The 25,468-nt window shown below is 43.9% G+C and overlaps 1 protein-coding gene across 2 annotated transcripts in view; it reads right to left on the bottom strand.

The window, feature by feature from the left end:
* LOC126335453 (chaoptin-like) overlaps window positions 1-25,468 on the bottom strand; it is a 621,718-nt gene that overhangs the window by 109,369 nt on the left and 486,881 nt on the right. For both annotated transcript variants that reach the window (XM_049998743.1, XM_049998744.1), the window contains exon 6: window positions 5,527-5,674. In XM_049998743.1, the coding sequence (XP_049854700.1) occupies window positions 5,527-5,674 (148 nt within the window). The remainder of the gene's footprint in view (window positions 1-5,526; window positions 5,675-25,468) is intronic.

The raw sequence follows: 25,468 nt of genomic DNA, 5'->3' as shown, positions 1-25,468 counted from the left end.
GAAACCGCGCGACTGCTACGGTCTCAGGTTCGAATCTTGCCTCGGGCATGAATGTGTGTGATGTCCTTAGGTTAGCGAGGTTTAAGTAGTTCTAAGTTCTAGGGGACTGATGACCTCAAAAGTTAAGTCCCATAGTGCTCAGAGCCATTTCAACAATTTGAGCCAATGAAAATCCTGTTACTCCACGTGGCTGATTCCGCCATTCCAATGTATACTACATTTATATTTTAAACTGGGTCGGTGACACACTGCCGTAAGTCCTTTAGATGTTAGGAATGTCTCACTCAACTTACTCCCTACTTTAACTGCTGCATACGATTGGTGATGCCTTCTTTGAATTAAGAATATCTGTTGTGCTTCGCCAGCTATATACTCCGTCGCTTCCCATAGCCCGTTGATGGGTACAGAATCACACAATTTTTCTAAGTCCACAAATATCACGGGTACTTCCTGACCCTTAGAATACTCCCTCTTACTTATTTGCCTAAGGTAAAAAGTACGATCCATGCAATATCGTCCAATTGCAAAACCTGCCTGTTCCACTTGCATCTTTCCATCAGTCTCATTCTCTAACCCGTTGTTTAATACAGCGCAAAAAATTTGCTGACAACACTAATTCCTCTTATTATTATGTGGGTGCTTCGTATTTCCTTTTCGTAGATTAAGTGCTTTCTCTCCCTCCAAAATCTGACTGAACAATTTACTTAGAGTGTAAGTATCACAATTTTCTTCGAAAATTGATGTTTCAGTTTCCTCAGCATCTATGTTACACGTTTGTATCGTCTACAAAATTCTGTAAACTTCTATCAGCGCCTCCCTTACGCCTGCTGTAGCGCCTCTGTGACGAAGCCTGCCAATGCTCGTTCAAGTACAGTAGAACTGTCTGCATGTCTTGCATCCAACTTCCTTAGCAGATGCGCTGGACTATCCGAGAACATTGACGAATGTCCAAAGGAACTTTGTATCGTAAACAGAATAACACAGGTACTGCAATGTAGTATGTATCTGCAGATACCGGGCAAGCGAATTTCAAGTGCAATGTCTGACCTTTTCATTGATATACATAATTGATGTACGAGTGCAGGTCTTAGATTCATGGAAGACGACATATGGAAGTTTGGGTAGGGCCGTGAGTCGCGCATGGATAATGAAATGGAACCAAAAATTCCATATATCGTCAACCAGACGTATATGACCTGTACTCGTACGTCCATTATGTGTATCACCGAACAGGTCACACTTTGTACTTGAAAGTCGCTTGCCCGGTCTCGGAGGATAAATACGATATTGCAGTTCCTGTATAAGTGATTGAATGGGTCAACGATGAACTTGAACAAGCTTCATGGGGCGTCCGCCCCGAGAAAAATGAGATCAACAAAAAAATAATAAAAAATTAAGAAAAATAGTAAGGCGACCGTTCGCGATAAGCGAGAAATCCGGGCTCGAGTCCGGTGCGGCACAAAATTTCACTGCCTGTTCCTTTAGACATGCATGCGTTATAACAAGGGACATAGGGTACAGCACTGTAGTACTTTTAAACGATGTTTTGTGTGCACTAAGCAGTTTTCATTAATAACTACATGACCATTAGTTTTCTTTTATTGTGCTCGAAGGTAGTTGTACCGCCACTCAGATAGAGAAACACCACAGAGTGTGGTATCTTGACAAGAAGCTACATTCCCGAAGGATGCTTCCTCGTCTTGTTCGTTTCTTCAGGGGACGACAAGTTTCAAATCAGGCCAACTTAATCGTCGCAGATCTTGCGCGGGTGAAACCGCTGAAATTGCAGTGAAAACGTGAGCACACAACAGCTTTCAGTAGATACCCTCATTCCAACAGCCAGTGTACATCGCATTCTGTCAGCGATTCACGCCTTAACCTGTACAAATATACGAAGAATGGTTGCCAGAATCGTGTACAGTTGTGTTCGTGAGCACAGCAGAAAAACTTCGCTATCCAGAACTTTTTCTCCGATGTTGTTTTTTCAGATCTTTCTCAAGAAAAGGACAGGTTAATCGAAAGGATATGCGTTATTTACTTCATCAAAAGCCCACGATAGCTGGTATAGGTGGAACATAAGCGTCAATTGAAATTTAATGTCTCGGGTGGGACACATAACAATGAATTTATTTTCTCTCATTTCATAAGTGGTAACATAAGTGGCAGGACATATAACACCTTTCCTCCCACAAATTCTTCCTCTTACTTCTCACTCGCATAATCCTTTAACTGAAAATGGGTGAAATATTTTCACTGTGTACACATCTGTTTACTGCCAACCTCAGCAAGTGGACGAATTACGTTACCCAAGGTATGTGCTTACCACATGTGAGACTAAGTTTTGTGTTGCGTTTGTAATGTCGTCATGTACACGGGATTAGTACACAGCGGTAAGTTTCCCAATAGGTTTTAAGTATAGGGAGTGGATTACTTAATTAAAATACCAATAAACAATTCTGTTCAGAAAAAAATCTCCCTACACTCATGTACAAGGAAAACCATTATGCTGGTTAATGCCCCCAGGTAGCTGAACAGCATTTGCTTGATACAGTTTTTATTTGTCTTCTGCGAAAAATGTTATTTGGTCAACAGAAATGGGACATTCTGTACACGAAAATTGGTTTTATAATTGCAGTGGATCATAACTTAAGGAAGGGAATTTCTTGTGATTAACGATGTTTAGATATAAGGGTGTACATAAAGGGTGGTTTTGATAAATGGAGGCCACTGCGGGAAACAATCCCTGAGAGGCTTATGAAAAAGCGTTCCTAGGGAGGACACAAATTTGAAGATGGAATTAAATGATATTTGACACCGTAGGTTTCAATTATTCAAAGTACACATGATAACACACCAGGCAGTTGGGAATAGTCTGTCGGTACTAATGTTTTAATTCTCCGCTCTAGGCGGCAGTGAGCTTTAGTACCATCATGTAATTAAAAGCCACATTAGCCTTCGTACTTCCCTTCGCACCACCTTCCTACAGAGGATACAGGGTTACAAGAAGGGGCTGTAGACATGCCTAAGCTGTGAGGCGTTGTGGAAGGATGACTGGTCCCATAAGGCGTGTGTCCACAATCCCCACCCACCCACACACTGAACTGAACTAGTGCTGATGTTTCACTGTCTCCTTACCACCGATATTCTCCGTAGCTCACAGACGAGTGTCGCAGGGCTGACGATACCTACCCTGCTAACGGTACCCTCACATGTTAATTGAATGGTTGACAGGAATACCAGCGACATGGTGGCCTGTGCGACGAACCGGTGACAAAACCATCGCTACGGAGGCAAATCTGTAGGTACGAGGAACGTACCGAAAGTGTTTTATCATTGTTTTTGGAAAAGAAGATGGTACACCAGGTGACACAGACAAACGCCATTTAAGTCCAAACACGTTGCTAGTATAACGAGGGATGGCGCGTCAGCGGAGAAGGAAGGCAGTATTCGCAGAAGAAGAGAAAGTAGCAGCACACTGGTGTATCAGAGACTACTCGAGTACGCTGACACGTGCTGAGAACGTGGTTGCCAATGGGAATGAAAACAGTTATTCGATATAAATGGGGACGTCGCACAGACATGTCTATCATCCATGAAAGCCCACAGACTGTGTGTGGTTAAGGTCATTGAGTGGTTGGTCATAGGTGCTGTAGGTTCAGAGCCAGAAGGCATAGCGTGGTTGCCAATGGGAATGAATACAGTTATTCGATATAAATGGGGACGTCGCACAGACATGTCTATCATCCATGAAAGCCCACAGACTGTGTGTGGTTAAGGTCATTGAGTGGTTGGTCATAGGTGCTGTAGGTTCAGAGCCAGAAGGCATAGCGTGTAGTATTAAGGTCAAATCCATCAATAAAAACAATATTGCTAGACTACAGAACAGGTGGACAGGTGGATAAAGGTGTCTGAGGTGGCGTCCACGCTGCGTATCGTATGCTCCACGATGCGCTGAGTTATCGATAAGATTCTGCAAGATGGGTCCCGAGAAACTACAACCCATCAAAAGAGCACAAAAATGGGAATGAACTTCGATTATTTAATGGTGCATGAGCGGCAGGGAAATGAGATCCAATTCAGAGTCATCACAGCTAATAAGACACGGGTGTACCACTTTACCCCAGAATCTAATCAACGACTTCGAAGGTTCCCAATTCACCAGAGGGGAAAAATTCGAAGTGTCATCCTCCGCTGCAAACATTGTGACTACAGGGTTCTGGGATGTGAAAGGTGTTATTCTCCTTGATTTCCCCCAGCTAGCAACCATCGATGCGACCCACTCCTGTGACACCCTCATAGAACCTATATTCACCATTGGGCGAAAAGACCAAGGGTCTTCGTTTGCTCTCGAAGGGCAATGCCAACCAATACACAGCAAGTCTCATCACAGCCCAGAGAACCTATCTTGCCCCGTCGCACTTTCATCTGGTCTCTACATTGAAAACAGCACTCTTGGGCTACCACTTCCAAACTAGTGTTGTGGTGGTGCAAGCTGTGTGACAGTTTCTTGCATCATAGGGCTCTAAGTTTTACCAGAGTGGTTCACTCACTACGACAAATGACTTAATGTCATGTCGGTAGCATAATATGTCGCGAAATGTTTGAATATATGTAGTCCATTGTTCTGTTGGCAGAAGAGCCAACACCGAGTTACCAGTGGAGGCCGAAATGGACGCGTTTTAGCTCACGCAGGCTGGCGTCAGGAGGGAAGGACTATACTGACGTGTGGTCTGGAACATGAGAAGGAATTTGAATTCAGATAGCGGACGTCATTAGTTTGATACTTAACTTTAATCCATTAATGGTGAACGTCGCTCTTGACGGTACATGAGTCACAATATTATCTGTTCAGAAGACATAGTAACAGAATATGGCGCCTTCCTAGTTCGTAGCAAATGACGTAGCTGAAGGCTATGCTAAACTGTCGTCTCTGCAAATGAGAGCGTCTGTAGTCAGTGAACCATCGCTAGAAAAGTCGGCTGTACAACTGGGGCGAGTGCTAGGGAGTCTCCCTAGACCCGCCGTGTGGCGGCACTCGGTCTGCAATCACTGATAGTGAAGACACGTGGGTCCGACGCATAGTAAAGGAACGCGGCAAAATTTGAAGGCTACCACCTAGCAAGTGTGGTGTCTGGCAGTGACACCACATCCATGATGATGTATTGTTTTTGGTATTAAAGTTTCTGTGTGTAGAAAAGGGACGAAAATTACTTTCGGAACGTCCCTCGTGATACGACCTGCACAATTTGGAAATGATAGTCATGGAGGGTGTTGCATACAGTCGTCTACCTTTGTGCATGCTGGTTGTGCACAAGCCTGTTGGTCATACTGTACTCATGTCAAAGATGAGTTATTGCCACCTTCTAGGTCTTGCACCTCCCTAGCATATCAGGCCACATGTGCACATGACATTTCTTGCTCCTTATGCTGTCAGGGTTCTTTCCCTGCAGTTGGCCCCCGTTTAGCAATACCACCCCGTGTAAGGCGAGCAGGCTACTGTGCAGAAGAGGCGCGCTGGGTACTGACGAGAAGGCCCTGGGCGCGACGGCGAGCAGGCTGTTGCTCATGAGGCGCAGCGACTCGACGCGGGCGCCGCCGAGGGCGTCCGCCTCCAGCACGCCCAGCCCGGAGCCCACCACATCCACATGCGAGATGGTGCTGCCCGCGGGCAGCTCTGCAACATAGCCACACACGATCCATCAGGCGCGCAGCAAAGTACAGGCTGTTTACACAAATTTGTCACCGTAAACATACTACTCTCGAAAACTTACATATACCACCAAACCGAGTAACACTAAAGGTCATTAAAATTGCTACACCACGAAGATGACGTGCTACAGAAGCCAAACTTAGCCGACAGGAAGGAGATGCTGTGATATGCAAATGATTAGCTTTTCAGAGCATTCACACAAGGTTGGCGCCGGTAGCGACACCTACAACATGCTGACATGAGGAAAGTTACCAACCGATTTCTCATACACAAACAGCAATTGACCGGCGTTGCCTAGTGAAACGTTGTTGTGATGCCTCGTGTAAGGAAGAGAAATGCGTCGGATTGTAGAATATCGCGATTGCTGTTTATCGTATCGCAACATTACTGCTCGCGTTGGTCGAGATTCAATGATAGTTAGCAGAATATGCAATCGGTGGGTTTAGGAGGGTAATACGGAACGCCGTGCTGGATCTCAAATGCCTCGTATCACTAGCAGTCGACATGACAGGCATCTTATCCGCATGGCTGTAACGGATCGTGCAGCCATATCTCGATCCCTGAGCCAACAGATGGGGACGTTTGCAAGATAACAACCATATGCACGAACAGTTCGACGATGTTTGTAGCAGCGTGGACTATCAGCTCGGAGACCATGGCTGTGGTTACCCTTGACGCTGCATCACAGACAGGAGCGCCTGCCATGGTGTACGCAACGACGAACCTGGGTGCACGAATCTCAAAACGTCATTTTTTCGGATGAATCTAGGTTCCGTTTACAGCATTATGATGGTCGCATTCGTGTTTGGCGACATAGCGGTGAACGCACATTGGAAGCGTGTATTCGTCGACACCACACTGGCGTATCACAAGGCGTGATGGTATGGGGTGCCGTTGGTTACACGTCTCAGTCACCTCTTGTCCGCATTCACGGCACTTTGAACAGTGGACGTTACATTTCAGATGTGTTACGACCAGTGGCTCTACGCCTTCATTCGATCCCTGCGACAGCCTACATTTCAGCAGAATAATGCACTACCGCAAGTTGCAGGTCCTGTACGGGGCTTTCTGAATACATAGACTCTTCGACTGCTGCCCTGGCCAGCACATTCTCCACATCTCTCACCAACTGAAAACGTCTGGTCAATGGTGGCCGAGCAACTAGCTCGTCACTATACAGTAGTCACTACTCTTGATGAACTGTGGTATCGTGTTGAAGCTGCATGGACAGTTGTACCTGTACTCGCCATCCAAGCTCTCTTTGACGCAGTGCCCAGTCGTATCAAGGCCGTTATTACGGCCAGAGTTGCTTATTCTGTGTACTGATTTCTCAGGATCTACGCACCCAAATTTCGTGAAAATGTAATCTCATGTCAGTTTTAGTATAATATATTTCTCCAATGAATAATCGTTTATCATCTGCATATCTTCTTTTAATGGACAGTAGTGTATTTTACAGACTTTATTGTGTTTTCGTTACTTAAATAACTGATAAGAAAGAGTTTTAATATCCCATGAAGGTTCTGTAGGTAAATAACAGCCTCAAGATGTTTATGCCATGTTATGAACAAAAAATATTGCTTGTAAAGCTACCCCGTCCAAAGAGGAAAGGAAAGGAACCAGCAATCTGAAGTCGTGTGACACTTTTTAGATCTTTATGGACTTCTCAGAAGATATTACAAGAATAAATGCAATATACCGAGTAACTCCAGTTTTACGTTTTTATAAAGTAAACTGAAAACAATGATCCTGCTATGCCTTGTACATGACTTCCTTATTTTTCACTTTTATAGAACTTCTATAGCAGTGTGATGCACCCGGAATACTAACTTCACTTCAGTAAAGACTGAATATTAACATACGTGATTGCAAGTATTCTCCAAACTTCAGAAACCCGGTTCATAGTACTCTAAGTTCATCATGTACGACCATAATGTGGTGATAATTGACTTCGGAGAAATCTTCAACATGATGACATAAAAGTGTGTATGTTGTATCACCTGTCATCCTTACGAATTTCTCTCTCATCAAAAGATATCATTTTGTCTATTTTTCCAACACAGTTCTAGATTTTCTTCTTTCCTGCTTACGTTTGCATCTAACAGAATGTGTAATGATTTTGCTTTGGTGTGGAACCACAGTCATCTAAAACGTTTTGAAAGATATACCTGCCATTTGACTGTACAGAACGTTTTATTCCACAATCTAGATTTCGGTCTACGGTCATTATACTTGTAACAATAATGGCCTAAGGCCGGAATCTAGATTGTCGAATAAAACCTGTTGCACGGTCAAATGGCGTATATAGCTTGAGTAATATTGCCCCAACGAAGCGTGAGTCATACACCTTTTGTTGTTTCCTGCTTGCTACTAACATGCTTCCACAGAAAGAAGTTCCCACCTCCTGAGGCCTTGTTGAAATACATTCCACATAAACAAGGATAATAACTACAACGTAACTATGACACAGGCAACGTAAAATACGTGATAAGGGTACTCCAGACCAGTTAACGGCATTTATCATTCAGCAGGATGATGTACAAACAACAAATATGATTTTCCTACCCGTAAAGTTCGCTATGTCTTACCCCAGTAGTCACTTTACTCAGAATTTCCAAGACCGACCGGTTGCAGGTCTCATTAGAAATTAGTGGGAAGTGTGTAAAGTAGCGCAGGTTGTGTAAAGTAGCCCCAGTTGACAATACTTAAGAAATGGGATCACTGAAACTTACGGTTAGATTACAGTGTATGTCAGCATTCACTACAATTATTTTCAAGAACTTTTACATATTTGTATCAACTTTTTAAAGTAAAGCAATGCTAAGGCGCTTAGACATAGTAAGAAGATAAAAATGAGTAGACACAAGACGAAGAAGAACCAAACGAACAGTAATTCACAAAAAAGATAGTTTCTTTTCAGGTTTGAGAGGCGTGCGTATAGTGCTGCATGTCCATGACGTCCATACTTGACAGTAGCAGGTGGTGGTGCATTATGACCGAGTGTTGCTAGTTTATTTTGTTCGTTCCCTTGGATCAGCTTTCTTCACAGGATTTTATGCACTATACCGCTGCGTCTTCTTGAGGACAGAGGCCTCTCCGAGGTGGTTTACGCAGTCTGTGGTTACCTATCTTTTCTTATAATGTAAGTTCATGGGTCGCAACATTTTAAGACTATGGTTAATGGTCGCTTGTCCTTTCAAAACCTGAAGCCTCCAAAGTGTTGGGTGAAGTTCACGCACTCTTAGCGCCGTGTGACCATTATCTCTAAACTGGTGAGCAATCTCTGTCCCCCCGGATGCCCGAAAACCGGCATTGGAGTGGACAATAGCATCCATTACAACGCGAGTGTTGTGGCCGGCGACAAATCACATAAAACTCTCCCACCGTGTGGCGGGCCCCACTTACGTAACACTTATTGTTTCTGACATAGAGAGCTTTCTAGCGGCTGATTGGGTCAATTTAAGCTTTTGGGAAAATTCCGGGAAGTTTCTGATCCTGGCTGGAAGAGGGAGAACAGTTTACACGTGGCATCCGCCTCAGCTACAAGTGCCTACACGTATACAAAACGTACTGTGAGTGGTTCGTGAGCTAACGTGATTGATGCAGTCTTTTCTTCACTGTATGCTGTGTTCTGAGTAACCTGGTAAGTTCGTATGTTCGTCTCAAAAACATCAGCTACAAAATGCAATCTTTGGCAACCTGGTCTGCTTGCTCACTCAGGATTTATGGTCCTTTACAGGAAAATTAAGAGTTAGGTACCTAACAATCTGAAACAAATGCTTTTCAAATTCTACGACACTTAGGTAACTTATTTTTGCGTTCATTGTAACATAGAGAAAGCTTTTAACAATGTTGACTGTAATACTTCTTTCAAATTCTGATAAACCACAGGGAGCGAAAGGCTAATTACAATTTGTACACAAACCAGATGGCAGTTATAAGAGTAGAGGGGCACGAATGGGAAGCAGTGATTGAAAAGGGATTGAGACAGGTTTGTAGCCCATCCCCGATTTTATTAAATCTGTATATTGAGCAAGAAGTAAAGGAGACAAAAGAAAAATTCGGAGTCGGAATTAAAAACTATAGAGAAGAAATAAAACTTTCACGTTTGTTGATGACACTGTAATTCTGTCAGAGACAGAAAAGAACTTGGAAGAACAGTTGAGTGGAATGGACAGTGTCTTGAAAGGAGGTTATAAGATGAACAGCAACAAAAGCAAAACGAGGGTAACGAAATGTGTTCAAATTAAATCAGGTGAAGCTGAGTGATTATACTAGGAAATGAGACATTGACAGTAGTAGATGAGTTTCACTACTTGGGGAGTAACATAACTGATGGTGGTATAAGTAGAGAGGGTATAATATGTAGACTGGCAATGGAAAAGAAAGAGTTTATGAAAAAGAGAAATTTGTTAACATCGAGTACAGATTTAAGTGTCAGGAAGTCTTTTCCGAAAGTATTTGTATGGAGTGTAGCCATGTATGGAAGTGAAACGTGGACGATAAACAGTTTAGGTAAGAAGAGCATAGAAGCGTATGAAATGTGGTACTACAGAATAATGCTGAAGATTAGATGAGTCGATTACGTAACTAACGATAAGATAAGAGAATAAAATTTGGGAGTGGAGAAATTTGTGGCACAACTTGTCTAGAAGAAGGGATCGGTTAGTACGACATATTCTGAGGCAACAAGGAATCACCCATTTAGTACTGGAGGGAAGCGTGAAGGGTAAAAATCGTGGAGTGTGACCAAGAGATGAATCGACTGAGCAGATTCAGAAGGATATAGGTTGGAGTATACGGGGGTGGTTGTTACGATGCCTCAACGTACGTACACGGTCTCGTAAAGTTGGCACTACGAGAGAAGACTAACTACGCCGACCACAACGCTCTCTGGCCGATGCTGTGGAGCTCAGCGAGTGCCGTCTTGATTTCTGCCCATTTCATCAAGAGTAGACGGCCTGGAAACATTGCTTCTACTACCGAATGGGCTAGCTTGCTATTGATACTTTGTATTAGTTACTTTCTGTAATAGTTTGGACAGCAACGAGTATCTGTTAGCTTTGAGATCATACAGAACAGTCATCCTAACTTCGCAGGATTAGACATTGACTACTGCTTCACACCTACATGCTCATCCCAGTCAACGTTAGGGTATGCGTTTGATATATACTTGTGTTTTTGATTCTATTGAAAGTGTTAAAGTTACATGCAATACCGAAGTGCTTCGCCTCTCCTGCTCCTACTCGCTTCCTTCACTCTCATTCTATATTACAGAAGTAGTTCACAGGAGCAGACACACGCCCGCCTATCCAGGAAAAGTGGATGGGATGAATTTTTTTTCTCCTCTTACCTATGACTTTTTGTTTGGTACTGCTTTATGTTTTTTATGCTACGTCCGTGTGACTGAATGAATATGCGCCGCCAGCCTTCTCTCTAAGAAATCAATTTGTGTCAACGATGGCTTCGCGACAGGCACAGGTATCGCTGTTGGATATTGTACGGTTTCAGGCTCAGCAAATGACGCAGCTGCTTGCTGCTGTGAATGGAATTGTCACCCTACAAACTGCAGTTGCCTTGGCGCCTCCGACGCCCCTGCCTGTGCCGCATGTGACGCGTACAGCGCCGTCATTCCGTGCCTTCAATCCGGACTCTTGAAACGTCCCCTCAGAAAAATTATAAATGACTGTGCTTAAACTGACACACAATATTTTTTAGCGCAACGCAATCTGACTTTCAATAATCCCTACAAAAGAATGGCCCTGACTAAAATTAACCTATACCTTTCACAAATCACTTACTTCACAAAAATCTTCGTTACTCGAACTACTGCAAACAGCTAAATAAAAGATTCAAACTACTGAAAGCGTACTAAGCAAATGAAAGATTTTGATAGAGAACAAACAATGTATTTACCTTAATAGTGTTCAAAAGTCATTATATTAGTTCATGACATCCAGTCTTACAAATTTACTGTCTCTGATGGACACACGTCCAGATCATCCGCTCTCAAAACTCCGCCATCTCTCTCCCCACATCCACCAGTGCTGGTGGTTCACTTCTAACTGCGCAACGCTACGCGCTGTTAGTTAACATCCAGCTGCCTAACACTACAATAGCCAACAACAATGCAAACCAGCCACAGACTGCGCACAGGACAGCCAGTTATTTTCATACAGAGCGCTACGTGTCGTTACCAAATAAAAAAAAATTAAAAAAATAAGCAGCCTACTTACACTCTGAACACTGGCCAGAGTATATAGCTCAGCTTGATATCCACCTGTCCGATACAACATTCCAGGTACAGAGCGGCTTGCATTTTTCATTGTCAACGCCGGTGTTGTGTTATACCATGTGCTCATAAAATTGTTTCCCACCACCCGCCCAGAAACTAAAACTTACGCCGAACTGATAGAAGCTTTAAACGCCCACTTCCATAATAGTGTCAATGTGGTAGCTGAATGCTACAAATTTTTCCATCTCCGGCATGGTCCTCCTCAGCCAAATAAATCATGGTTAGCTGACCTTCAGGGACTAACATCTCATTGTGACTTTAATTTCTCCAGTGGACTCTATAATGCAGATTCATGATCAGGGACGCTATAGCGCAGAATGTGGCAGATAACCGCATCCGCGAGCATCTCCTAAGATTAAAAAACCCGTCTTTGCAGGACGTAGTAGACTTGCTAGAGAGACTGGATACATTAGATGTGGCTACTTTCGCGTTCAATGTGACCCCAGGTTGGTGTACTGTTAGGGAGGCATAACACATGCCCTCCTGCCGTGCCCCAGCACAGGTAGCCACGCTTCGCCGCTCGCACGCAAGTAAACAACTTTCCAACCAGGCACCCACTAAGAAACTCAAATCTTGTCCGAACTTCTTTCGTGCCGACCCAGGCTACATTTGTCCATCTTGTCATGCACAGTGTTATTCTTGCAATACGAAAGGACATTGTTTGTGTAGTAAGAGACACTCTAATTCTCAGACTGTTCCACGTTTGCGCGACTTGCGAGGGCGTCACCGCAACGGAAACCGCCGTCATCATAGCTCCCATCGTCAGCCTATGGACAGTAATGCCATGTTTTCAAAGCCTTCTGCTTCACGTGCTTCCACAGCTCTCAGTGTGCATGAACACGTTTTGCCACACGCTTCCTTCCACATTCTGCGCAATCCGAATAAACTTTTTGCGACTATGAACATTTGTGGACGTTACGTTCGCATGTAGCTGGACACTGGTGCGTTTGTCTCTTTACTCAACTGATCAACGTATGACTTGCTTGGTGCCGGCCGGAGTGGCCGTACGGTTCTAGGCGCTACAGTCTGGAGCCGCGTGACCGCTACGGTCGCAGGTTCGAATCCTGCCTCAGGCATGTCCTTAGGTTAGTTAGGTTTAAGTATTTCTAAGTTGTAGGGGAGTGATGACTTGAGATGTTGTCCCATACTGCTCAGAGCCATTTGAATCAACTTGCATGGTTCGCACCCGCTTTGTCGTTCGCATTCCACACCGACTGCGTTTACAGGACAGGAAATCTCAATGCTAGATGTGTGTAGTTTGCAAGAAACTAATAGTACAACGACGAAAACTGTTTCTTTTCATGTGCTCCACTCTAGTAATGCTCCGAACATTTGTGGCATGCATGCATTTGAACTATTTTGCCTTCCCATTCAGAAAAATGTACTTTGCGTCAACACTTGTGACCATGCACACAGCGTGGCTGCACTATGCGATGACTTTGCTGAACTCTTTCCTGATGGCCTTGGTTGTGACTCAGACTTTGCAGCGCATGTTGTAGTTAGAGGCAATACCATGCCTATTTTCCGACGCGCACGCCTGGTACAGAATGCACAGTACGATGCCGTAGCTGCTGAACTTCAGCATTTGCAAGACAGTGGCGTCATTGAACCTGTTTCTCCTTCGCCATGGGCTTCGCCTATAGTGCGTTTGAAGAAAGCAAACAGTAGTCTCTGTATTTGTGGTGACAATCCCCAGGCAATGGTAGCTACATCTCCCTTACCGCGTCCTGAAGACATTTTTGATAAGTTTGTTGCAGGAAAATTCTTTTCCATGATTGACTCGTGGGACGCGTACTTTCAAATTCCACTCGACGAACAGTCGCGGCGATGTTTTGTGATCAACACCCACCTCGGATTGTTCAAGTTTCGCCGCATTTCGTTCGGTAGTGCTTCGGTCCCTGCTATTTTTCAGTCTTGCTTGCAGCAGTTTTGTGCCACTGTACCTGGTTGCTCCAATTATCTGAACGATATTGTGGTGTCAGGTCGCTCCCATGACGAACGTCTCTGAATTAGTGTGCCTTATTTACTGTACTTTTGCAGACAGGACTCAAGTGTAACAGAGACAAGTGCAATTTTTTGCAATCTGCGAATCAGTATTCAAGACATATGATTAACAGACAGGGACTCCACCCCTCACCGTCACATCTCAGAGGGGTTAAGAACTTGCCAGGAACTTGACAGAACTTCAGTCTATGTTAGGCAAAATTACACATTACGTTCGGTTTATACCAAATGCAGCCCACATTGCCGCGCCTTTGCATCGCGTTCGGCGCAAGAAGTGTCCTTTTGTTTGGTCTTCGGAATGAGACGCTGCTTTCCACAAGCTCAAATGTGCTTTGTTGAGTGATCGCTGTTTGATTGCTTTCGATCCCTCCACACCGGTTGTTTTGGCTGTCAATGCGTCTTCTCAGGGCATCGGAGCGGTTCTCTCGCGTCGCATTATTTCTGTCGATCGCCCGAACGCTTTTGCGTCTAAATTGGTCCATACTGCCCAGAAAAACTATTCTCTAATCGAGAAAGAAACTTTAGCAATTGTATATGGAGTGACGAAGTTTCATGATTTTTTGTACGATCGCAAGATCTATTTGGTCACTGACCACAAGCCTTTGACGTCGTTGTTTCACTCGTCAAAGCCAGTTCCAGCCCGTATTTCAGAAAAGTTGCAAAGTTGGTTTTGGTTTTTAATTATGAAATTCTGTTTCGGCGTACAGCCCAGCAATGCCGATGCTTAGTCTCGTATTCCTATCGGTCCAGACGAAGTGTTTGATTCTTCCGAATTTTCATGCATGTTAATTGATTCACAATATTAGGATTTAGCCGATGGTTTTCTGGTGGATTTTCGTCGCATTGCTTCCGCAACAGCCGCCAGTGCTTCTTTGCAGATTGTTTTGCAGTATGTTCGTACTCAATGGCTTCCGTCTGTTACACAGATTAGTGATCCCCTTGTTTGCCGTTACTTTGCGCAACGTCACAAATTGCTTGTACACTATGGTGTTATTTTGTTACGAACTGACACTGATCAGTCTCGTGTGGCTGTACCTCGTTCATTGCAGTCGAAAATCCTCCGGTTTCTGCACGCTGTTCATTGGGGTATAGTGCGGATGAAGCAATTAGCGCGTCGTCACTGCACTTGGGTCGGTATTGATAACCAAATTGAGAATTTGCTTGTTAGTTGTCACTCTTGCACCGAACACCAGTCTGCTCCCCGCCAGCGCTTCTTTGCGTGGCCGAGTCCTACTCTGCCTTGGCAGCACGTTCGTATTGATTTTGTGGGTCCTTTCAGAGACACCCGCTGGTTGATAGACATGTCTTTTCGTTGTACATATGTCTTCTACCACATCTGCCAGTACTATTTGGACCTTGATGTCTATTGTTTGCATTGAGGGCTTTCCTGAAGTCATTGTCTCCGACAATAGCCCCCGATTGGCGTCCTCCGAATTAGAAGCGTTCTGTGCTGCTAATAGCATTCGCCATCTAACCTCAGCCACGTTCCATCCTCCAGTCGAACGGCGAAGCTGAATGCTTTGTGCCAGCCGCTAGTGGCCGAGAGGTTCTAGGCGCTTCAGTCTGGAACCGTGCGACCGCTACGGTCGCAGGTTCGAATCCTGACTCGGGCATGGATGTGTGTGATGTCCTTATCTAAGTTAGGTTTAAGTAGTTCTAAGTTCTAGGGGACTGATGACCTGAGGTGTTAAGTCCCATAGTGCTCAGAGCCATTTGAATGTCAACGCCTTGTGCGTACGTTTAGGTCGCAGATGAACAAGTTACGTGCCACGCACAATCGCGAGCGCGTGCTGTGGTCATTCCTTGCTTGATATCGCTCCAAGCCATGTGGCGCTTATTCCCCAGCGGAACTGCTACACGGCCGCCCACATCGTACGCTATTGCAACTGTTGTACCCGCGGCTGGACGCTCCTGCTTCTTCACCTCGTTCTGGCTTGGCGCCGCACGTTTTGGTTTTGTATCGTGTTTTCTCTGGCAGGCAGCGCTGGGAACAGGGGTGCATTCATCGCTAGCTTGGCCGCGCCTTGTTTGTAGTTTCTGGTCCCTCCGGCACTGTCAAGCGACATCGGAACCAGATCCGTTTGTGTCATCCTCGGTATTTTGCCGCTAGTTCTTTTGCAGCAGAATTGGATGCGTAGCGGCTTCCGCCCCCACAGCCCACGACCACACCGACGGTGCCTCCGCCACCCTCGCCTACGACGCGGGCGCCCCTGGCTGCCCCCCGGTCCGGCGTGCTGAGCCGGGCGGCCGCCTCTCGTCGCCGCCACGGCCCCACCTCCTGCCGACGTCACTAACGTGTTCCTCCGCGATGTCGGAGCCGATGGACGCTGATGCTGACGTCACGCCGCCGCCGCCGTCGCCCATGGAGGTTGTTGTTACGCCTCTTCGTCTAAGCAAACCCAGTGCCGGTGCTCATCCTGTGAAGGTTTTGGAAGGGGCGTTTTCCTCGCCCCCTCGCGAGCAATTCGGGGAATCAGCTGTCTGCCCCCTCAACTGCGCCGGCCCTGGGGCCCTCACCCCACCGTCGGAAGCTCTATTCCACGACGGTGCACCGTTTTAGTGGGAAGGAGTGTGGCGTCCATAGTTACGATACCACAACGTACGTACACGCTCTCGTATGTTGGCACTAGGGGAGATGACTAACTACGTCGACCACGGCGCTCTCTGGCCGATGCTGTGGAGCTCAGCGAGTGCCGTCTTGATTTCTGCCCATTTCATCAAGAGCAGACGTCCTGGAAACATCGCTTCTACTACCGAGTGGGCAAGCTTTCTATTGAGACTATGTATTAGTTACTTTCGGTTAAAGTTGGGACAGCAACGAGTATTTGTTAGCTTTGAGATTATACAGAACTGTCATCCTAACTTCACAGCATTAGACATTGACTACGGCTTCACACCTACGTGCTCATCCAAGCCAGTTATGTATGCGTTTAATATTTACTTGCGTTTTTGACTCTATTAAAAGTGTTAAAGTTACATGCAGTACCAAACTGCTTCACCTCTCCTGCTCCTACTCTCTTCCTTCACTCTCGGCCTATATTACAGAAGCAATTCAAAGGAGCAGATCAACGGGGTACAAAAGAGTAGTTACTCGGAGACAAAGAAACTTGCACAGGATAAAGTAGCATGGAGAGCTGCATCAAACCAATCTCTGGACTGAAGACTGCAAGAATAACACACAAGTGCTACCAAAGGCGCGCGGGAGTAGCCGAGCGGTTTCAGGCGCTGCAGTCATAGACTATGCGGCTGGTCCCGGCGGAGGTTCGAGTCCTCCCTCGGGCATGGGTGTGTGTGTTTGTCCTTAGGATAATTTAGGTTAAGTAGTGTGTAAGCTTAGGGACTGACGACGTTAGCATTTGAGTCCCATAAGATTTCACAAACATTTGAAAATTTCTTTTGCTACGCAAAATGAAAGATATCAGTTCATTTTGGAACACAAATCAGCTGCCTAGTAACCGTTAATGAGCATCTTTAGTGGCAACCGCTAAACAACACAGCTATCCGATGGTAGTAATTTGAAATTAAAATTACTGATCAACAAATATTGACAGTAGTGACAGATAGTGTTGTGTCTGCACGCTTTAATGTAATTCGACGACGTGAAGAATTCAGGCTCAGCACAGGAAAAGGACGTAACACTTTGGCTGATCCTGCAAGTATCAGTAGGCAGCCACAGGAGGCGTCACCAATGGCGCCCGACATGAGTTTCGAAGGCATGAAACAAATCAACAATATACAGTTTATACATCTGACTTTGTGAGTTACTTAGTGACTGTATACGAACGAAATAACGAGTCGTGTTAAGTTGTTCGTGTTACATCTTCACTGTCGTCGAGAAACTACACTTTGAGTTACAGTAAAGTGAAGGCGATAGACGTCGTGCCTGAGCGAGTCAGACTTGCAGGTGTTACAAAAGAAAAAAAACCAAGTACGTATCGAAATTGACACGGCGACGTGCCCGTAATAATCGGTAGTTAAACTTTGAATCGTAGCTCATTCTGCTTTAATTGAATATAATGTGGATGACTACTGCAAGTTTTATCGCGTTGTCGAAATGAGATTGTAGCCTAGACAGTATTTGTGTGTTGCGTATCTGTAGTTGTGTTAGTGCTGATTGGTAATAATTTGCATTAATTGACGATGTCCTATAGGTTGAAAACTAATGTAGAGGATATGAACGTAGATATGACTAAGGAGGAGACAACAGAGATGGATGATAATAGGCTACAAAACGTTTTACCTGAACAGATGAATCGGGCAGGAGAGTGGTTCCACTGTACGACCTAGCAGAATGGGTAAACCTACAAATGAAGTGGGGGTGGATGCTTTGTTTTACTTTCTAATTAAGTTTAAGGAGGGGAGGTACAAAAATGGAAATACAGGGAAAAAGGGACAAAAAGGATCGAGAATTTAAGGAGAAGATATTAAAAGCTAATCGTCGATGGGAGGTACAAGAACGAAAACGCAGGGAAGAAAGTGATCAGAAAGATCAAGAATTTATGGAGGAAATTAAACAGGCGATTAAATCACTAGAGGCTCAAAATAAGGAAAGAGACGATAGGTTGGCTAAGGAACTCGAGACACTGAAACTGGACTTAAAGTCTGCAAGTAGTAAACATGGTATCTTACAGCGATCAGTAAATAGTTTAGAGAAGCATGTGAAGGAGAGATGTAAAGAGCAGGCTACCATGTCAGACAGAATAGATGATCTATCGATCAAAGTAAAAGACTCTCAGCTAATAAGAGAAGAGTCTATTTACAACTGCTTAATGAGTCAGATGAAAAAGACTGAGGAAGAAGTATGTGAGTGGATAGAGACCAAATCAAGAGGAGGTAAGATCTCAAGTACAGCGCGATGTAGAGTTAATTAGTAAATCGATAAGACAGAAATCATCGATACCCGGAAACACTGACATCATAGAACAATTTAAAGCCGAGGTTCAGAATATTAAAGAAAAGGTAATCTAAGAAATTTTCGATTGGCTTAATCAAGTCAACAATTGATTACTGCGTACGGAATACGAGTCAACAGACCTAAAATAGCTGGCTAGACAGTCCGATCAACGCTCACCGATCAATCCAAAAATAAAGAAAACGAGGTGCAACGGCTGCCGGGAAAAATCGCTTTGCAGTAGCGAAGACTCAGATTACGGCAGTCGACATTTTGACCATCGTAGTGGAACAGTATACTTAGAATCAGGCGGTTCCATACGTTTTCAACATAGAAAAATTCTGTTCATCAGTTGGTGCTGATAAAAAAAGTTTTAAAATCTGTTTCCTAAAACCTGGAATGAGCGGACAAAATTCAATTTATAGTATCGAAAACAAGTGGTAAAGTCTAGCTGTGGGCATCTGAGGCAGCTAAGACTTGTATGTCGTGCTGCAAATTTGAAAACTTATGTATCGCGAAATATTGATCGAAGAGTAAACTAATAAGAAACGAGATTGATGCTAAAGAATTGTACAACCAGAAACAGTATTTCCAAAGTACATAAATAACACCCTATATTGGGATGAATCCATCAACCATATGAAGGTTTAAGAGTTCTGACAGGGGGTTTATCAATTCACCTACGAGAAAAACTATTTACTGTACCTGACAATAACTTACATCGGATCCTGTCAGTAGTATACTCGCTAAATGTAATCCAAGAGGAAGCTAGTAGTTCGAAAAGTCAGATATATGATGCTAATGCGTACAATATATACCGCGGTAATTGTTGCAATGATAAACATCGCAAAGTAAACTCGCGATATAATAACGATAATACGAATATTGTAAATTACCACAACAATAATCAGTGTACTGGCTATCATTCGAGGAACAGGAGGTCCAATTCACTTGATAATCAGCCGGGTAAGGCAATAAAAATAACGGTGCTATGCACAATAATAATAATAAGCATTGTGTCCAGGGACCGAATGACAGTAACAGCGGCTCAATCAACTACACACGGAATGGAAAAAGTAACGATCGTAATATGCCACCGGAGAACGGAGGATAATAACGTGAGACACGTCCAATGGGGTATCCCATCGACCGTTCCTGGACATCGTCTGCAAACGTAATAAAGGCGACAAGGCAATACAAGCCACCTCAAATGATAAATAAACTGAAAACAGATCGTGTAATAAGACTTGCGGTTCAGAACTGTGTAGTACGAGAGGCAGTTATAATGGAATGGAATAATGGCTCAAATGGCTCTGAGTACTATGTGACTTAACTTCTAAGGTCATCAGTCCCCTAGAACGTAGAACTACTCAAACCTAACTAACCTAAGGACATCACACACATCCATACCCGAGGCAGGATTCGAACCTGCAACCCTAGCGGTCGCGCGGTTTCAGACTGTAGCGCCTAGAACCGCTCGGAGGGAATAATGAAAGGACAACTGAATCGACAAACTAGAGCCAGCCTCTTTAGTCTTCCGGAATACCCCACTCATACGGTTATAGTTGGTGGGGACTTCAACCTACCCTCGGTATGCTGGCAAAAATACTTGATCAAAACCTGTGGTAGGCAGAAAACGTCTTCCGAGATTGTCCTAAATACTTTCTCCGAAAATTATTTCGAGCAGTTAGTCCACGAACCCACGCGAATTGTAAATGGTTGCGAAAACACACTTGACCTCTTAGCCACAAACAATCCAGAGCTGATAGAGAGCACCATGACTGATACAGGGATTAGTGATCACAAGGTCGTTGTAGCTAGGTTCAATACAGTTTCTTCCAAATCCATCAGAAACAAACGCAAAATAATATTATTTAAAAAAGCGGATAAAGTGTCTCTAGAAGCCTTCCTAAAAGATAATTTCCATTCCTTCCGAACTGACTATGCGAAGGTAAACGAGATGTTGCTCAAATTCAAAGATATAGTAGCAACAGCAATTGAGAGATTCATACCTCATAAATTGGTAAGAGATGGAACGGATCCCCCGTGGTACACAAAAAAGGTCCGAACGCTGTTGCAGAGGCAACGGAAAAAAGCATGAAAATTTCAGAAGAACGCGAAATCCCGAAGATGGTCAAAAATTTACAGAAGCGCGAAATTTGGCACGTACTTCGATGCGAGATGCCTTTAATAGGTTCCACAACGAAACATTGTCTCGGAATTTGGTAGAAAATCCAAAGAAATTCTGGTCGTATGTAAAGTACACAAGCGGCAAGACGCAGTCAATACCATCGCTGCGCAGTGCCGATGGTACTGTTACCGACGACTGTGCCGCTAAAGCGGAGTTATTGAAGGCAGTTTTCCGAAATTCCTTCACCAGGGAAGACGAATGGAATATTCCAGAATTTGAAACACGAACAGCTGCTAGCATGAGTTTCTTAGAAGTAGATACATTAGGGGTTGCGAAGCAACTCAAATCGCTTGATACGGGCAAGTCTTCAGGTCCAGATTGTATACCGATTAGGTTCCTTTCAGATTACGCTGATACTATAGCTCCCTACTTAGCACTCATATACAACCGCTCGCTCACCGATAGATCTGTACCTACAGATTTGAAAATTGCGCAGGTCGCACCAGTGTTCAGGAAGGGTAGTAGGAGTAATCCATTTAACTACAGACCTATATCATTGCACATACGGTTCACGTCCACGCTGTCGTGGCATGCTACCAGTGTTAAAGACTGCGATGGAGCTCCGTATGCCACCGCAAACTGGCTGACACTGACGGCGGCGGTGCACAAATGCTACGCAGCTAGCGCCATTCGACGGCCAACACCGCGGTTGCTGGTGTGTCCGCTGTGCCGTGCGTGTGATCATTGCTTGTACAGCCCTCTCGCAGTGTACGGAGCAAGTATGGTGGGGCTGACACACCGGTGTCAATGTGTTCTTTTTTCCATTCTTCCGAATGCGATAATATTTTGTTGAGCCCAACCTACATAGGTAGGACTGATCATCGAAATAAAATAAGAGAAATCAGAGCTCGAACAGAAAGGTTTAGGTGTTCGTTTTTCCCGCTCGCTGTTCGGGAGTGGAATAGTAGAGATATAGTATGATTGTGGTTCGATGAACCCTCTGCCGAGCACTTAAATGTGAATTGCAGAGTAGTCATGTAGATGTAGATGTAGAAGTGGCTGATCGTAAAGAAGAAAGCGGAAACGTCATTGGAAGTACGAGTGCTCAGATAAAACGATGGGATGGACTTTCGAGAGGAATTACTAGAAAATCCGAGTGGACGTAGAATAAAACCTATTGAAGTGGTACAAGCAATGGTCGAAGTTCTAATAAATAACGAACTTATAAATATTCTGCTCGATAATGGAGTGATTTATAGTGTGTTGAGCGTTTGCCTGTTCAAACAATGGAATAGTAAGCAAAAACTGCCTGTGTTTCCAGTTTCAAATAGTAAGCTGTCAGGTGCCTTGAGTGCTCATTCCGTTTCTGTGAAGGCTCAGGCTACACACTACACTACCTTATCCGTGCATCCGGAGCTGGGGTTGAAAAAATGCACTAATTGATCTTTTAAAACGGACTTGTACTTTAGCCAGTGACGGGCGAATTATTGTTGTGAACCTGTTGGGGAAACTGGAACTCCATGGCAGAGTCTTCCAGAGAATAAATATTAATGGTTTGGGTAATAATACATTGTATGTAAATGACAATTGTGGACTAAGTGGTTTACCAACGGACAACTCATAGGACGTTGAAAACGTTATCTAGAAAAAATAGTCGACTCTCAGTACTTAGTTGAAGTACAGCCGAATTAATTAGCTAGCTTGGAAGTCTTCGATTAGAAAGCTGATATGATCAAGGATTGTGATAGATGTCTACTTAATCAAACTTATTGGAAAGCCTCATTCCTTGGACTTCGGAGGGGTGTATGTTAAAATTAGACGTAATATATGTTAAACATATCAGGATATCATGCAGAATCGTCGACATTTGAACGTATATTTAGAGACTTTAACAGATTCATTCGCATTTATGCTGCAACGCCACAATATATGTGGATAGAGTACGTGTCACTCTTTGAAGAGACTGACGATAACATGTAGCACTCATTCACTAGGCACCAGGCATAACATACAATACGCCCGAAACTAATGGGTGGATTAAAACGTTACCGATCTTGGTTGAGTCACACAAATATACGAAGTCGTTCTTCGACGTCTGTGAATCACTAAAGCATGCTGAGGAAGGCCAAATTCGATTGTAAATTGGGCAGAACTGTGACGTGCACCTTAGGCGATAAGGTCCTATTAACTAGACACTGAAAGTCATGGGCTCTTAAGAGGTTAAACAAAAAAATAATAACATGTTTACGACGGACCTTATCCGATCATTCGCATTGCGCATAATGGAAGATATTTGTTAGCTGGTGTAGATTATGGGGGGGGGGGGGGGTGGTAAACCAAGGGATTGGAAGAAAATTAACGTATGGAACCTTTAGTCACTGTTAATGGAATTCAGAGTGAGAAGATTTGCATACGTAGTTTTGTATAAATTATAAAACATTAAAATTTATTGTTTTAATAATGTTCTGATCTTATTGGATATAAATATATTCTTCGTTTACCAGTACAGTGGTTAATGACATTGTAATTTGTTAACACTTGGTTCCGTAACTTTTGGAGTACTTCACACGTAACTGTTAGGGAACACAAGCTTTAAATTAAGAACAAGTGCGATGGGTTATTGACTTTATTTGCATATCAAATTGTCGCGGTGTTTGTTGAACAGTGAAGTGTCAATTATATCAATAGAGGTGTGCCCGGGACTGAATAGGACAGCATCTCGGCATAACCTGCTGAAATAAAAGGGATTTGAGCATTAAGAATATCTTTTTTTTAATTTGTGGTAGGGACTAAGGGACCAAACTGTGGAGTTCGTTGGTCCTTAGAGCATTAAGAATAACTGTGAAACAATGAAACATCGCATGTGCGAAGACTTAGTGTATAACACCAGTGGGAAATTGCATGCTGCGAACTATCAGAGAGGCTAAAGAGACTGCATAGATTAGTGAACAAGAATATTGATTGCTGGTAATAAAGTTTAATGAGTGACATTAATGGAAATCATGTTCATACGTCGTGATTATATATCATGTCTATATGTGTTCTTTATGTTCTACATTCATCAATCCGGAGCTTGCGTGGAGCCATCTTTCCAGTCGCTGAGGTCGTAGCCCAAACAATCTGAGGGATTGCTGCTGTTAACTAATGGGGTGAGTCATCTTTTGGATGTGCGGCTCTAGAAATTGTAATAGGAGCTACGAAGCACCGGATGACGTCGGCGGAGGGCGACGACGTCGGGAGTTCGTTCGCCTTGCAAATTTACAGGCGACGACAGAACGAGAAAACAAGAAACGTTGGTCTGGAGTTCACCACTCGAAGACGTTATATAAGAATCTAACTGTCCGTTGACGTCAACCGAAAATTTGATCGTCGATTTAGTCAAGAACATCACAAAGGTCTGCAAGCAGCATCGGTATAAATCAGATGAAGGCGTTGAAGAGAAAGGAGTCCCTACCGCAGGAGGTCTGCAGCTGTAGTCAATCCGAAGAACGCATTACGAAGCTTAACATTAGAGACGCGGAATCAGTGAATGGAAACTGAAGAGCACGAAAAATCTAAAATCAAACACCGTATGGAGTAATCATCAAAGAAGCTATGCGATGTGTCGGCCAAGAAGATCCACTGTTACGATGGGCATGTAGCAGACTATAAGAAAAGACAAAATTGATCAAATAACGGAAATGTTGTGCTGCTTAGCCACTGAAGAGGTGGCACAACATACACAGTCATACAGAATGAGATTTTCACTCTGCAGCGGAGTGTGCGTTGATATGAAACTTCCCGGCAGATTAAAACTGTGTGCCGCACCGACAGTCGAACTCTCGACCTTTACCTTTCACGGGCAAGTCCTCTACTCCCTATGTAGGTCGGTGTCAACAAAATATTTTCTCATCCGAAGGAGAAAGTTGGTGATTGGAATTTCGTGAGAAGATTCCGTCGCAATGAAAAACGCCTTTCTTTGAACGATGTCCAGCCCAAATCCTGTATCATTTCTGTGACACTCTCTCTCATATTTCGCGATAATACAAAACGTGCTGCCGTTCTTTGAACGTTTTCGATGTACTCCGTCACTCCCATCCGGTAAGGATACCACACCGATATTCTAAAAGAGGACGGACAAGTGTGGTGTAGGCAGTCTCTCTGGTAGATCTGTTACATTTTGGAAGTGTCCTGCCAATAAAACGCAGTCTTTTGTTAGCCTTCCCCACAACATTTTCTATGTGTTCCTTCCATCTTATGTTGTTAATAATTGTAATTCCTAGATATTTAGTTTAATTTACTTCCTTTAGATTCCAATGATTTATTTTCTAACCCAAGTTTAACGAATTCCTTTCAGCACTCATGTAGATGTCCTCACACTTTTGTTACTTAGGGTCAACTGCCAATTTTCGCACCATTCACATATTCTTTCTAAATCGTTTTTCAATTTGGTTTGAT

This window comes from Schistocerca gregaria, chromosome 2, assembly GCF_023897955.1.
Source record: "Schistocerca gregaria isolate iqSchGreg1 chromosome 2, iqSchGreg1.2, whole genome shotgun sequence".
Classification (NCBI taxonomy): domain Eukaryota; kingdom Metazoa; phylum Arthropoda; class Insecta; order Orthoptera; family Acrididae; genus Schistocerca; species Schistocerca gregaria.
Note: the sequence above shows the minus strand (reverse complement) of the source record. Positions and strands in the feature narration are given on the sequence as shown.